This window comes from Ambystoma mexicanum, chromosome 12 (assembly GCF_040938575.1).
Source record: "Ambystoma mexicanum isolate Mex_15411 chromosome 12, UKY_AmexF1_1, whole genome shotgun sequence".
NCBI lineage: Eukaryota > Metazoa > Chordata > Amphibia > Caudata > Ambystomatidae > Ambystoma > Ambystoma mexicanum.
Window position 1 is genome coordinate 28,190,293 of NC_090936.1, and position 16,562 is coordinate 28,206,854.

Consider the following 16,562-nt stretch of genomic DNA (forward strand, 5'->3'; position numbering starts at 1 on the left):
CCCCTCTAGAGCAGCCTGCCACACCAGCTGCCAATGCTTCCCAGTGAAGGGGGTCTGTGCACTGCATTGAGGTACCCACACCTCTATTGCAGCCTGCCACTCCAGCTGCCAATGCTTCCCATTGAGGGGGTCTGTGCACTGAATTGGTACCCACCGTCCTTTGCAGGCTACCACACCAGCTGCCAATGCTTCCCATTGAGGGGGTTGGTGCACTGCATTGGTACCCACCTAGCGCAGCCTGCCACACCAGCTGCCAATGCTTCCCATTGAGAGGGTTGGTGCACTGCATTGGTACCCACCCCTCTATTGCAGCCTGCCACACCAGTTGCCAATGCTTCCCATTGAGGGGGTTGGTGCACTGAATTGGTACCCACCGTCCTTTGCAGGCTACCGCACCAGCTGCCAATGCTTCCCATTGAGGGGATCTGTGCACTGAATTGGTACCCACCGTCCTTTGCAGGCTACCACACCAGCTGCCAATGTTACCCATTGAGGGGGTCTGTGCACTGAATTGGTACCCACCGTCCTTTGCAGGCTACCACACCAGCTGCCAATGTTTCCCATTGAGGGGGTCTGTGCACTGAAATGGTACCCACCGTCCTTTGCAGGCTACCACACCATCCGCCAATGCTTCCCATTGAGGGGGTCTGTGCACTGAATTGGTACCCACCATCCTATGCAGGCTACCACACCAGCTGCCAATGCTTCCCATTGAGGGGGTTGGTGCACTGCATTGGTACCCACCTAGCGCAGCCTGCCACACCAGCTGCCAATGCTTCCGATTGAGGCGGCTGGGGCACTGCATTGGTACCCACCCCTCTATTGCAGCCTGCCACACCAGCTGCCAATACTTCCCATTGAGAGGGTTGGTGCACTGCATTGGTACCCACCCCTCTAGCGCAGCCTGCCACACCAGCTGCCAATGCCTCCCATTGAGGGGGTTGGTGCACTGAATTGGTACCCACCGTCCTTTGCAGGCTACCACACCAGCTGCCAATGTTTCCCATTGAGGGGGTCTGTGCACTGAATTGGTACCCACCGTCCTTTGCAGGCTACCACACCAGCCGCCAATGCTTCCCATTGAGGGGGTTGGTGCACTGCATTGGTACCCACCCCTCTAGCGCAGCCTGCCACACCAGCTGCCAATGCTTCCCATTGAGGGGGTCTGTGCACTGAATTGGTACCCACCGTCCTTTGCAGGCTACCACACCAGCTGCCAATGCTTCCCAATGAGGGGGTCTGTGCACTGAATTGGTACCCACCGTCCTTTGCAGGCTACCACACCAGCTGCCAATGTTTCCCATTGAGGGGGTTGGTGCACTAAATTGGTACCCACCGTCCTTTGCAGGCTACCACACCAGCCGCCAATGCTTCCCAATGAGGGAGGTTGTTCGCCTCATTGGAGGGTGCATCCTTCAGCCCCAGCTTGCCCTTTCTTTGCTCTCTTAATGCACACTTCCTTCCTACGTGCATGTTTACAGTGCATGTCGGTGTGAAGACGATCAGCCTTCATTGATAGTAACACTTTTGATATTTGCGCTGCTTTTAAGAGAGCTCCAATACATGGCAATTATGTCATTTTGCAACATATTTCATCAGCGGGTTATTTACTGCTTGTTTGAGGAGTAATTTGGGGCTAAATGGTTATTTTACCAAATAAAGTCCCTGTATTTGTAAGGGCAGGAGGAAGTTGAAATGTGTGTACCTTTGAATCAGGGGTTTACCCCACTCCCAGCAGAAGTGTGTGGAGTTGTGTTCCTACCCAGTGAAAAGAATGGTGTAGTAATGTGATTTGTTGGGGTTCTGCCTTGCCTGATGTTTCAGGCTCGCCTGATGTTCGCAGATCCGAGCTTAGAAATGGAGTTCTGCAGGCATGAGAAAAACTCGCGCAATGTTTTGCTAATACGGCAAGCTTGCCAGCTAGTTCTTCTCTGAGCTCAGTGGTTCTCACCTGCCTCAATATGTTACACAGGTCTTTGGATGGAAATGTGAAAATAAGGATTGCACACCATGTATGGGTCGAGGGCCATAGGGGTGGAGCTGGAACTCATTCGGTGGTTGGCCTGCCACTATGAAAGAGACTAGCTTGCAGACATACATTTAAAAACGCCAGTCTCTTAAACTATCATATATAAGGGGGCACTGTTATGAGAATAGAAGGCACAGGATTTTGAAACCAAACCTCTTTTAATGTACATATGGGCGATTTGTACTCAAAAATATTCCCTGATTAAACAGAACTCTGCACATGCATGCTTTCCTTGAGAGCATGATTTTGATAGATCATACATGGCTGAAGCTTGTAAAGTGTATGCATGCACTGCTGGGAGGACCAGAAGAACCAAGCAGGTACCTGATATTTGCACAGCAGTGATCCCGTTTTAAGACTGAATCCGGCTTGCTGATGGCCATTTCCCCCTTTCCTGTGTATGACCCAGGCACCTGTTCGCTACCCTCTGAACGTTCCTCAAAGTGTTGGCTTTCTTTCGCTCATGTATTTGGCTTCTGATGAACTGTGAGCTGTACCAGGGAATTTATAATGGTTTATATTCATGTTTAGTTTATTCACGTGCTACAAGCTCAGAAGGATTTCTCTGCAAGAGCGAAGGTGTACTTTGCATCTCTGCTCACGATCGCACTGCATGGGAAGCTGGAATATTACACGGACATCATGAGGACTTTGTTCTTGGAGCTGATGGAGCAGTGTGTTGCCAAGAACCCAAAACTGATGCTCAGAAGGTATGTTTCAACGCGTGTGGCTACTGCTTCTCTCTGCATGGCTTCATGGCCATCGTATCGTTATCATATACTATGTGACTTGTATTGTGCTGTTCTCCTAGGAGCACATATCAGTCTATTTAAGTAATATGTATATAGGTGGGGGCTTTACCGGCTGATAACAGCCCTTGGGCAAATGTTTCTGGGGCCTTAATAGGGGCCCTGGACAGTTACTGATCGATAAACCCACTGAGGTACATAGTTATAAGCACCCTGTGCATGCAAACAGGGATCCCAGTGTGCAGGATCTTTTTTTAATAATGGATTTCTGCTTCACATGTACCAAATTCCCTTAAGAAGAAATACAAACTAAGATGGCCGCCATGCATCTAGAAAAAGGAACCCATTAACTATGTGCATGGCAGCAGCAGCGATATTGTTCTCCACTCACAATCCGACGAGCGGGAGCATGAGATGGTTTTGAGCTTGAAGGCTCAGAATAATGAAACTAGAGGTGCTTAGCTATGTGATGGGCACATTCATATTTCCATATCTAGGGGTAAGAGTCGGTGCCCAGAGAACTTGCTTTTAGCTGAAAATGATGTTAAGTTACGTCAAAGTTCCTGCTTGTAAAACTGGATGGGTAAGGCCTGTCATGTCCGAGTAAGAACAGAGTATGAAAACTTGAGGGCAGAATCCAAGAAGCAGGGGTCAGAAGATGGCCACAGGAAAGCGGTCAGAATGGAGTGTGAAAGTGAGCAGATGGAACACTTGAGTGTGATCAGACCAATGGGAGGATATGGATTCCAGTGCTCAATGCCGTAGCCCAGCTCTCGGATCATGTGAATGTACTGAACCACTGACGCAAATCTGTCATCACACGGAAGAAATCCATTACGGACACCAAGATTACACTAAGTCCCCCACTCCCAAAAGGTGTGACAGTCTGCACGCGAATGTTCCCAGAATTCAGGGCATTCCCTGAGTTTGGATACATAAGGAGGTACTGAAGTAGGGTTTTTGGGTACAGTGCGTGAAGTCCAGAGGGATAGTTTCTTAAGGAGGATGGTGACAGCCCTCTCAATGTGATCTGGTTCTATGCGTCAGTGAATGAGGAATTCCAAAATGTGCACAAATGGAGTTCTAAACAATCTAGTAGAGGGCGATCCCACTGACCTGTTTAGAGAGACCCATAGTCATTAATGCCAGACATCTCGAAAGAGACTTCTAGAACACACTTTCAATAAGCAAGTAACAGACCTTGCAACTCGTGTTTTCACTTATCTCACAGGTGGTTTGCAAAGAGAGGCCAACATGGCAGCGATTCTCACTGGGTAGGGAAAAGTCTCCAACCTCATGCATGCTTGTGTTTAAGTCAGAACTTGACAATAAAACATGCTAATCCATCCTCATACAAAGGCTCCACGACACCCTTGATATCTCAGAGACGGCACTGGACTGGCTGACCTCCTTTCTAACTGACCGCTCCTCGCAAGTCATCCTCTGCACCTTCTCCTCTCCTTCCTTCTCCACCTGTGGTGTCCCCCAGGACTCTATCCTCTCGCATTGGCTCCTTAACATCTACCTTACTCACCTGGCACTCCTCATCTCCTCCTTCTCTGCCAACTTCCTGTGTTATGCAGATGACACACAGCTCTTCTTCAGACTCCCTGCTGACCTTCTTGCACCTTCCATCATCCCGAACTGCCTATCTGCCAGCCAGGCCTGGGGCACTTCCAATGATCTCGGCCTCAATGCCAGGAGAGCCTGCCCATTGGGACCCCTGCTCCAACTTCTTCCCTTCACTCTGGCCTTCCTCCATGGGTTCTCCCCCTGTTCTCTCTTCTGAAGCCAGGAACCTTGGAGACATCTTCGACTCCTCTCTCCTTCCTCCATCACACTCAGGACATTGCCAAGAAGTCCCACTTTCAGTTCTTCCTTCTCAAAGGAATTCTACCTTTTCTCACCTTCACCCCAGAAGCTCAATGTTACCGGAGCCCTGGTTCTCTCTAGGGTTGACTATTGCAATAGTCTCCTCATGAATCTACCTTCTTCCACCCTGCGACCACTCGAGCTAAGCCAGAATAGGGCAGCAAAACATATGCTTGGCCTTAAGCCCAGGGACCGCATCTCTCCTGCCAGAAAGTGTTCACTGGCTCCCGGTTGCTTCACTGAATAAATTCAAATTCCTCTATATCATCCACAACGCTGTCTGAGGCCGGGGACCACACTATCTGCAACTCACTCTCACTAGATATTCCCCCGCTAGACCTCTGTGCTCCTCTGGCATCAACTCTTTGTGTGTAAAGCGTTTCACTAAACAGAGGGCAGGAGGTCGATCACTTTCCTCAGCGGACTCCCTTCTTGGGAAGAGCCTCCCTCTTTGTCTTGAGCAGGACTTTCTCAAATTCCAGAAGCTCCTCAAGACTTTGCTCTTTACCACCTCCTTCCCCCCCTTCTCTCCTCTGCTAATCTCACAGTTGCCTGTTTGGTGCCCAGGGCCCTTATGCATCCTCGGGGCCCTGACCTCCCACACCGAATCGCCCCACCGTCTGGCTATCTTCAGCACTTGCCTTGGCACACCCTCCATCGTAGAGGCTTGCACTTACCAGTTATTGCACTTCACCTGTTGCTCACCCACGAGCACCCCAGCAATTACCCCCATTTCCCCTCCCTCATGCACTTGCATGTTCTGAACACTCACAAGGCACAGAGATTTGTTCCCCCCTCACTGTATTTCATTTCTGTATGTATGTTAATGTTCCTCATCCCCATGTACCATCCCATTTGCCCTGTGGGCGCTTTGAAACAGAATGTACTTGCTATATAAGCGCCTCACAACAAACAAACAATAATAAATAAGGCACTAGCATTGTGGGAACACAAAAAATACCACTGATGGACTTGGTGGGGATTACTAGTGCTGGCACAGCATGTGCAGAAGTGGACGGCAGCATTCACTTTTGTCAAAACCCCAAAGGACCTTTACAGAAAGAGTGGCATCACATGAGAGAATGATGTGCAGAATAGACAGATTATAATAAGGTAAAGGGCAAGGAGGGCAATTGCTGGAGGAAATGGGATAAGGCATGTGTGTAAATCTGTGTAGGAGGGGAGGAGATGTGATGTGAGCCACAACAGGGAAAAAGCATTGCTTTGTATTACTCTGTAGTGAGCACAATAACAATGCAAAGAGTATTCCCCCAAAAAAGGAAAGTAAGAGTGGATGTAGAAAGGAGGTCAAAAGTCAGTTTAGCAGAATGGACACATTCTTTTACACAGGTTTTTTTTATGAGTATTTCCTTTTTCTTTCAGATCCGAGAACGTCGTGGAGAGGATGCTGTCTAACTGGATGTCCATATGTTTGTACCAATACCTCAAGGTAATGTTCTGGCATTATGTTTCTGCTTTTTATTGAGTGTTTCAGATGAGCAGACACTAGGGTTGAGATGCCATTCTGTGGTTCCGTACCTTAGTATCACCTGAAAACCATGGATTTCTTTTATCCCCAGCTAGAATTTGGAAAGGGTAGGCAGTATCTTAACTAGGAGTGTCTCTGCGTCACAGCAATGCCTTATCTGAGAAAGAACACTTTATTTAGAGCCCCCAATCCCAGATAGGGGGTATGGTATCTCCTGGCTGCAGTGTGTTAGGCAAGATTTGGTGCAGTGCCATTTGGGTGCACTACAACAACCTTGTCCTTCTGGCAATAGGAACCCAACTTTTGGTATAAGTGTGTACTACACAAGTTGGTATTGTGGCGGAGCAGCCAGGCTTATCTCAAGAGGGGTCAATGTGAGCAGTAGGGTGGTTACACAGAAATGCATTGTGACAAGTAGCCAAATAAACACACACAATGTTTCTTGATTAAACAATTATTAATTTATTTAACAGTCAGTTTGAATAAACCTTCTTCAGAAGGGGCAATATATAAGTAACACAAATACACTCCAAAATACACACACTTAGTTTCTCTAAATCAGCAAATATCCACTAGGGATGGCACGCAGACACTTCCTACACCCTCGGGTGACTTAATAGCTAGGACACTGTGGACATTAATATATCACTGTTGCTTTTAGAGTAATACATATGCGTGTCAAAGAAAAGGGTTATAGAAGAAAACCAGAGATCACACAATTATTCTGAAGCAGGTAAGTACTTTTGAACCCCCAATGCAAAGTCAGAGGGAAGAAACGTCATTCAGGGAGCCAGGCCAGTCAATGTCACTTGGGCAAAAGTCTAGGTGAGTGGAAGCACTACTTGCAGGTAAGTAAAAGTCTTGCAAAATGTTTTGGAAGTCTTTGTAGAAAAAGTAGAATCCATGTAGGGTCACAAGATGGGAGGCTTATGAAGAGTAGAAGATGGAAGCAACTCTACAAAAGCAACCAAGACCAGCCTCAACTGAGATCAAGTAAGGTTACACAATAAGAGGTAAGTCCTCTTCAACTTTACAGTACCTTTGTTTAGAATAAATGGTTCCAGCTGGCATCTGTTCCTGTGCAGCTCTGCAGATCCTTTTGTTCCTGTGCCTCTAGAGGGGGGACAAAAGGGAGACTTCTGGGGACTCCTACACTTCAATGGGTCGGTCAGCAAGAGCAAAGGACAAACTTCAATTCAGCGTCACTTTGCGGTTTCAGCTCCTCGCGTCTCCACCGCGGTCTCTCGGATACCACTCTGGACTTCCCTTGCATCTGGGGTCCAGCACTCGTATGAGGTGGCTAAGGCTTGGTCAGTCCTGCTTACTGGGACGCCAGAGGATCTTCTACAAGCTCGAGTCTGACTTAAAAGTGATGCACTCCGTTTGGTGTTCCTTTTCCTGGCACTTTGGTTCCGGCAGCAGTGGAAGTACATCCACCTCAGAGAGGATGTCCAAACAAGGTCACATTGGAGTTGATTTGTCCCACCAACTCAAGGGGAGAAGTCGTCCTTGCAGGGCTACTCTAGTCGAAACGAATTTGGAGCTTCAGCACAGCAGCAGGGCTTCACCGGGCAAACCAACGAACCAGGAGATGCAGCAGGCTTCTCTTCCAAGTTCTTCTTCGGATTCCTTCGTCCAGTGGTTGACTCTGCCTTCCAAGCCAAAAAGCCTCGCCCTTTATGTAGGTGTCTCCCATTCATTGCAGCCTCGCTGTCCATCACAGCAGGGTGGCTGTCCTTGCTGGACAGCCTGCCTGCCAATCACCTATGTGTACATTCCTGTAACCATGGGGATTAAGCACAGGGCGTTTCGGGCACCTCCCTCACTTCCTCCCCCTGACAGATACTCTGGAGCCAGAGGCGGGCTTCACTCGTGAATCCCAAAAAAAAAAAAAAACTAACAAAGGGCCCAAACTGGGTTTGGCGCGCAGAGTAAATCTCAAGAAGGGCCTTTCTGACAAAAAATGGCGAAAAAGAAGACTGGGCCTTTTTGACAAAATGGGCACCCAGGGGTGCTATACTGCAGTTGTGAACGCAGCCCGCGGTAAAAACACACAATGGAAGGAAAAAGTAAACCACTTCCACCAGCCATTAATTGTAGAAAGGGTAACATAAAAAAGTTACACAAGAAGTTAGACAAAGGAGATAGTAATCCCTCCAGCACTTTATTGTAAGATCGTGTGTGCTGGATCTATAAAGAGGAAAATGTAAGTAAAGTCAATTTCACTTTACTACTCTTGGAATCAGTAGTTATCCAAGACAAGGTATTTAAACCTTTGCAGAAATCCAATGGATTTCTCTGTGGCACTCCACTGAGGGTGCGGTGTCACAATGTGAAAAGATGATGCCTATGAAGCTTGTCAGACTCCAAAACCAAAAGAAACACAGAGTTCAAATAAAAATGCATGAGCGAGTGGGGGGAAAAAAGGTCTCACACTCTCCAGGATAAAGATTAAAAGTCCTAAAGTCCAGCAAAAGAGCTGGGGATTTCTAAGGTAGAAGGGAATTAGCACAGAAATTACAATTCTCCCTAACATGTATCTTTGGCGGGAATCCTGTGGATTACCCCCCAGGCTCCAGAGTGTCTGTGAAGACAGGAAGCGAGTGAGGAGTCCAAAATTCTGCAACCCTTTGTCTTCCAGCCTGACTGCGAAAATCCAGTTTAAACTGGAAGGCTGGCTGTCCTGAAAGGACTGCCAACCCCCCAAGTTTGAATGTTGCATAGTTGATTGATTGGCTGGCTTCCTGCCTAAAAGTCCGATCCTGGAAGCTGAAGAGGTAGTCGACCACTGGAACCAAAACTGAAGAGGAAGATGAAGAATTTGCAGCTGAAACCATTTCCAACGACCGGAGAGCCTGCTGTGTAACCAGAGCCTGCTTTAGCCTTTTCCTTCCAATCAACCTGGGGACTCTGGAAACGATGACCCCCAACCCAGAGCCTAGCGAGACGCACTAGACTGAAGAAGATCTGCATTTTGAGCCATCCCAAGCCGTGCTGCTGCCTTGCGGGCCTGCAATACCCTGGGATCTCGAGCCATTTCGCAGTGCACCGTCTTACGAATCTCGCTGAAACTTCGTGGGCATCCTGCTGGATCTCCAGAGGCACGATTTCAGTCTGAAAAGTCCCCTCACCACAGTGCTGGACCTTGCAAACGAAGAGAATCCTTCCAGCAATATTCTATCTTCTGTGCTCCTGAAAAAGGCACCAAATCCACAGAGCCGCATCCAAACATGAGAAAAACCTTGTTTAGAGCCTTCCCTGTGATCCTTTCTGCAAAAGTCTTTCCAGTGTCCTGTCTTCTGTCTTCTTAATGAAGGAATTCAACAGCCATGTTTTTGGCTGCAGATCCGGAGGTGGTCCTGCTGCAAAATCTTCTTCTGTGCTGAGGTACTGTGCTGGCTTCGGTATTTACTTACCTTAAGTCTCTTGTGTAATTTTGGAGTGTTTCCTGAGATTGGGAGTCCTCTCCAGTGCACCCTGTGCTCTGCTGGAATCCTCCTAAGGTGTCTCCTCTGAAGCCCCTGGACCCACAAGCAACTCTAAAAGTAAAGTAGTTACTTGTTGTAGCAGTCTTCCTTAGGAACTCTGGCATTTGCTACTTAATGAACCTATCCTGATCTGCCTGTTGGACACTACACCCTAGTGGCCCCCCTTCTGCCACTGAGAACACTCATGCTTTAAGAATAAGGGAAAGACTTCTAAGGATTGGGCCTTTTGCCTAGAAAAGAGAATAAGTGTTTGAAAGTTACTCACTTGAAAAATAAGTTGGTTGGTAACTGTAACTCTGAGAGTGAACAGATACAAAAGTTATTACTTACCTTAGAAATGTTCTGCCATTCTGAAAAGTATATGGAACATCTTTCGTTCCATAGAAACTGTTTCGCCATTCCAATAGAAATTTGATGTACCGTTATTTTACTCAACTTTGAATTGGTTGTGCCCCTTTCCCAAAAGTAATGCTGTTGGCTTAACTAGCTATTTATTTCAGAGAACAGGTGTACAAGTTTCCCAACTGACTTGCTGTTAGCCTGTCCGGAATAAGTCTGCATTAGGTTTTACCTACCTAGAATAACCTTGAGTCATTCATAAAGTGTAACAGTGGGACTGACACAAAAACAGTCTGAGGTTTATACCTGCCTTTAAGTCGCTAATAGTTCCTTTAAAAAGTGTATAGGTTTTACTCATCTTGAGGTAGCTGTTTGCCATCCCGAAATAAGTGACAAGGGTTATTGCTTATCTCAATCTGTGTTTTACTGATCTCAAAAACACCTGTCTGGGAATATTACATCCTTTTTTTTACTCACCTAACTGTGGGTTATCACAAAATGACTTATAGGTTTTTACTGTACCTAAAATAAGTGTTCCACTAGTCACAAAAATATATTTTCCAGTTGTTTTTTTAAGTGATTTCTTTCTGAGCATCACAGTACAACTGCTAGTGTCTACTACCCTTATATTACTCAAAGTATTCTAAAAAGTACCTATTGGTCTGACTTCCCTAGAACTCCTCTTAGGTGGTCCAAATTAGGTTATATGTTTTGGTCTGTACCTTCAAGCATAGTGTTGTGTTTTTCTATAATGTGTTTATATGATCTGTGATAGTACTTATTCCCCCCAAGATTTATTTGGACCTACTTTTATTGAAATAAACCATTTAGTTTTACAATACATTGGGCCTCATTACACGGACGGCAGTGGACCAAGGCGCTATTAGTGCCATGGTTCATGCCGGTAAAATACCGGCACCGCCTTGGTGGAAAGGGGAATGACCGCCCTATTCCAAGGTTGGTGGGGCGGTAATTCCCCCTTCCCCCATTGCCCTTCCCCATTCCCATTTTTGCCCCATAGGGCATAATGGGAATGGGGAAGGTGCTAATTACGGCACCGCAAATTGCGGTACCGTAATTAGCTCCCTGGTCCCTTTGCGGGTTGGCTTTTAACGCCTGCAAAAAGCAGGCGTTAAATTCTCCAACCCGCAAAGGGACCTCGTAGTAAAGGCGGTAAGGGTTAACGGTCACCGGTACCACTAACGGTGACCGTTAACCCTTACCGCCATCCGTCTAATGAGGCCCATGGTGTTTCAGTGTTTCTTTGGACCACTCGTATTACAATTTCTTTGTACTGATTCTACAGACCTCCCTCCCTCCTAAAATAAGCCTGGCTGCCCTGTCTGAGCTACCATGAACTCAGATGGTAGGTACAGCCTTATACTAAGAGTGGAGTCCTGTACTGTCTCAGTTGAATGGTTTTACTAATTAGGATTCAGAAAAACTGTCCTAAGAGGCTCCTGTTGGAATGTTCAACAGTAGCCAACATACAAACCTCATGCAAACCTTCAATTAGTGGCTTTTTTCCATTTCCAAATATTCAGGATTAACTTAATTGCAACAAAAAAATAAAAACACTACAAATGGAACCATGATTTCCAGAGTGTGTTCGCAATAACCGTTTATCCTAATTCAACAAGTTAACTGCCTAATTATTGAACGGACCCTTTGAAATACCCCAATTAAGTACAGTGATACTCTCCCCTTCCCCAGCACTATCAGATTATCCTTTAGACCACATGCAGCCACTTAAACGTGGGCATCATAACAACCTTCTGCTGAATAACATTGAAACCAGGCTTCCTTGGTGGCACAAAAGTGTTTAACAAACGTTGACCCCACTCGGCTGTGTCAATCATGACTGCCCGAAGCACCTGGAAAATGTTTGCAGAGTTCGAACGTTTTTATGGAAATAATACCACATGTTAGGAGAAACTAGAGAACTATGTTTACAGTACATCATGTTTAGTTGCAATATCTGCATAAAATGTCTAGTAGTTTTCGATGGTCACAAGTAGTGTGAGAAAATGTACCGACCTGCATATATTGGGCACTAACGGAGCTAAAGAGTTCTTTCATGCACTGCTTTTCCGTTTTAGGACACGGCCGGCGAACCCCTGTACAAACTCTTTAAGGCGATAAAGCATCAGGTGGAGAAGGGGCCCGTGGACGCGGTGCAAATCAAAGCCAAATACACACTGAATGATACAGGCTTGCTGGGCGACGATGTGGAGTATGTACCTCTGGTAAGAGGCCCCGAGTGCACCTTAAGATTATTTTCTTTCCAGTTGTGTTTAAACATTTTTGCAGATAAACCTCCCTTTGAAAGCACGAGGCGACAGCATTGCATATCACTAAAGGCAATACGTTTTGACCGACGTACACAAACAATTGAGGAAATAAAAACGAATAGTTGGGCCAGGAAACAGACTTGAAACTTAATATATAGTGAAGCGCTCTTCCAGGACAGCGCAGGCTGACCATGTCGGTAGTGGCCCACTGTCCCAGTTAAAGGTCGGAGCAAAGCAAAGATCCTTTAACACGAACGGTGCTTTTATTGACCAGTAAACCTGCTCCGGAGGGAATGATGTCTGAATCGCTGCTGCTGCAGCTGCAAGCTACAATTCATGAACACAAGGAAAGAAAACGTACCGTTCATCCTGTGGGTCTTCTTCAGAGAGAGGCAGTGTGATTTCAGTGTTTATTACATTGACATAATCAACACAAAAGCAGACTTCCTCTCACTAAAGAGTGGCTCTGGAATAAAGGTGAGTTTGCATCTCTCCGTTTAAATTAAATAAAGCTTTGACAACTATGTCACAGGTGTGTGGGTGCTAAGTGATGGGAGGGAGTTATCGGATTGGTGCATGCAAAGTGAGGTACAGGTTAAGGGGCGCACATCACTCAGGAAGCTCAGAAAGTGGGCTTGTATTGAGAAAATACAGCCTACGTTTTGAGCTTTCAGTGACACCGTCCAGGAAGGCGAAATTACCTTACCGTAATGTTCTTTCTATGTATTCTTCTCCCGCAGATTCCTCATGTGATAGATATCCTCATCCAGCTCTGCTGCTCGGAAAAATATCGACGGGGGCGTAGTGGACCTCGACTCGGCCTTCGATCAGTCCTGCTTGGTGCTTGATCTGTGTCGTATACATAACACGTCACTACGCCCCATGCCTCAATTCCTCCCTGTGTTTGAACGCTGCAGAGGAAAAAGATGGGAGACAAGTTTAATCAGCCTGTAAAAAACATAAAAATGGGAAACATCCCAAAGAGGTGAAAGTCGCAGAATTAGAGAAAACTGAAAGATTTCTTCTTTTTTTGAAAAACAAGCGACGAGCCAGATAGAAGGATCACCTCAGAGCCATCACCAAGCGTCCCTTCACTTAAACAGGTGCGCCAAGCCGTAAAAACTTTCTGAGAGGGGTGATGAGGAACCTGCGGGAAAAGAATCCATAGAAAGAACATTATGGCGAGTAATTTTTTGTTCAACTATTGCTTTTCTCCCACAGAATCCTCATCTGATAGACTCCCCAAGCAGTTATGACCACAGAGGCTGGCAGAAAGTGCTACAGTAGCAGATTTTGCAGCACTGCCCTACCAAAATGTGCATCAGCCCTGCGGGCAACATCCAGACAATAGTGCGTGGTAAACGTGTGCAAGGACGACCATATGGCCGCACAACAGATGTCCCTAATGGGAACTCCTCTCTGCAAGGCTGTAGAAGCCGAGACACCTCTATTGAGTGTGTCCTAATATGATATGATACAGGATTTATAGTGCGCTTAATACCCAGAGGTTTCTAAGAGCAGACCCGGGGATCGAACCTGTGGTGCTCCATGATGTCTTGCTTCCAAGGCGAGCACGCTGCCCCTGAGCTATCCTCCTGATACCGGGAGGAAGCTCCATGCCTGCAGACTGGTCACATTCTGCGATGCAATGAATAATCCAACAAGACAGTCTGCTTAGTTACAGCTAGACCCATGCGGGACAATGAATGGGTCACGAATAGCTGGTCAGATTTTCAGAACTCTGACGTCCTAGCGACGTAAAAGCTCAAGGCTCTTTTGGAATCTAAACAGTGGAACTGCTCCTTCTCCTTGGAAGGGGTGTGGTGGAGGGTAGAAGACCAGTAAATATCTGGACTGGGAAAGCTGTAACTCGGAAAGCACGTTCGGGAGAAAGCCGGGTCTTACTTTAAGGGAACCTTTTTCCCGAAAAAACGGAGCAACGGCGGCTTGCAACACAATGCCTGCAACTCACTAACCTTCCTGGCTGACGTGATCGCAACCAAAAAGGCTGTTTTGAAAGACAACAGTCTCAAGGAACAGGAATGCATGGGCTCAAAAAGAGCTGCCATCAACATCAAGAATGTCAGAACCAGATTAAGTCCCAGTCCGGGACAAAAAGGGGAGTTGGTGGAAATGTCTTCACAAGGAGCTTTGGGCCATAACCGGGATTGTAAAGAAAGAACCTTGATCCAGAGACCTTTTTGAAATATCTATTGACTGTGGTAACCTGAAGGCCTGCTGAGGCCAGTGCCAGAAGGAACTCTATCGCTGTAGCGATGAGGGCAAGAGATGGGGTTGATATCGCATTCCCTGCACCACAGCTCAAATCTTCTCCACCTCCAAGCATACAGAGATCTTCTGAAAGGTGTGCGTGGGAGGTCCCAGTCATATCTCATCCTCTCAAGAGCCATGGATGTAGGTTGAGGAAATTCGGGATTGTGTGAAACACCAGACCTTCCGACTGGGTTGGGAAATCCAGACGATGAGGCAACTCCTGAGGTGGACAGATGGACAGATCCAAGAGATAGGAATACCATGTTCTCCTCACCCAGTCTGTGGCAATTAAGATAATGGTTGCTCAAAATCTTTTCACCCTCCTGAGAACCCAAGGAATGATGGCAAACAGGGGGGAGTGTAGAGCGGCAAGGTCCAGTACACCAGAAACGGGCCCCCCAGTGAGCCTTTCGCTGGGAATTCCATCGAGCAAAACATTGGACTCCTCTGGTGGACAAATCCACTATCGGGGTAACCCAGAGAGAGAGAAGACCTCCTTTAGGACTTCCTGGCAAGCTTCCCACTCGGGTGAGACCGTGCTCTGCCTGCTCAGAACATCCGCCAAGGTGTTCTCTGCCCCCGCTAGATGAACTGCCGGGACAGAGATCCGGTTCTCTAGTAACCAGAACCACAGCTGCATCGCCTCTCTGCAGAGGGGACGGGAGCGCGCGCCACCTTGCTTGTTAAGGTAGTGCATGGCCACCGTATTTTCCATTAGAATCAGGACTTGCTTCCACTTGAGAGACAGAGCGAATGCCTTCAGGGCTAAACTGATGGCCCCCAACTCCAGCCTGTTGATGTGCCATCTGGCTTCTGTCGCTGACCTAAGACCACTCACCTGCAAGTCCTCGCAGTAAGTGCCCCAAACCTTCAGAGACACATCCATGACCACTCGGGCCTGAGGCCAAGGAAGCCAGAAGTGTTCCCCTGCCATAAAATTGCTGTGGTGGTCTGGACACTTTGAAACGATCTGTGGGCGCTCCCTGGTACTGAGACCACTGGTCCCTTAGGAGCCACAGAAGGGATCTCATGCACAGTCTGTCCTCCGACACTAGAAAATACAGGATGCCATGAGACTTAAAAGGCAGAGGAAGGAAGCCGCTGGTAAGGTAGCGTGGTTCCGAACAAATGTACCATCTGTGCTATGTTGGCTCCCTCCTCGGGAGGGAAGGCTTTCCCTATTTGAGTGTCTAGGACTGCTCTGATGAACTGGAGCCTTTGGACTGGCGTCACATGAGACTTCCTCAAGTTCAGGGAGAAGCCCAGCCTGTGCAGCAGTAGGCATGTGTCCTCTAGATGAGACAAGACTTGCTCCACTGACTTCCCCCTGATCAGCCAGTCATCCAGGTAAGGAAATACATGGACCCTGGATCTCCTGAGGTGAGCCACGACTACCGCCATGAGCTTGGTGAAGACCTTTGGAGCGGAGGTCAACCCAAAGTGAAGCACCTTCAACTGACAGTGCTTTCCCCCCCATGAGGAACCTTAGGAACTTCTTGTGATGTATTGCCACATGGAAATGAGCATCCTGTAGGTCTATTGACACCAACCAGTCCTCAAGTTCGAGAGCTAGAAGAATTTCTCTCAACGTCACCATCCTGAATTTGTCTTTCCTCAGGAACTTGAGAGCCCTGAGGTCTGGAATGGGACGGAGACCTCCTCTCTTCTTGGGCACCAGGAAATACCAGGAATACCAGCCTGATCCTCTCTGTTCGGGAGGTACCTCTTCCACGGGACCCTTTGACAACAGGGCTCTCAGTTCTTCCTGGAGCTCCTGTCCTAGTTGGATTGGTGGCGGTGGGGGTCTGTCCGGTGGTTTTCTTAAAAAGGGCAGACAATAACCCCACTGAATCAACTGCAGGGCCCTGGAATTGGAGGTAATCTACTGCCACTGGGGCCAATGTCCTACCAACCGTCCACCAACCGGTAAGTCGTGGGAGGGGAAATCAAAGCAGCTTAGAGGGCGTAGCCGCCACTGTTTGCTGGCCTCTAGAGGTCTCTCTGCGCCTGCCTGGCATGTGAAAGCTGCGT

At 47.5% G+C, this 16,562-nt stretch overlaps 1 protein-coding gene across 3 annotated transcripts in view; it reads left to right on the forward strand.

Moving 5' to 3' along the window:
• PLXNB2 (plexin B2) overlaps window positions 1-16,562 on the forward strand; it is a 775,326-nt gene that overhangs the window by 696,788 nt on the left and 61,976 nt on the right. For all 3 annotated transcript variants that reach the window (XM_069627846.1, XM_069627845.1, XM_069627847.1), the window contains 3 exons: window positions 2,561-2,739; window positions 6,034-6,100; window positions 12,066-12,212. In XM_069627846.1, coding sequence (XP_069483947.1) covers window positions 2,561-2,739; window positions 6,034-6,100; window positions 12,066-12,212 — 393 coding nt within the window. The remainder of the gene's footprint in view (window positions 1-2,560; window positions 2,740-6,033; window positions 6,101-12,065; window positions 12,213-16,562) is intronic.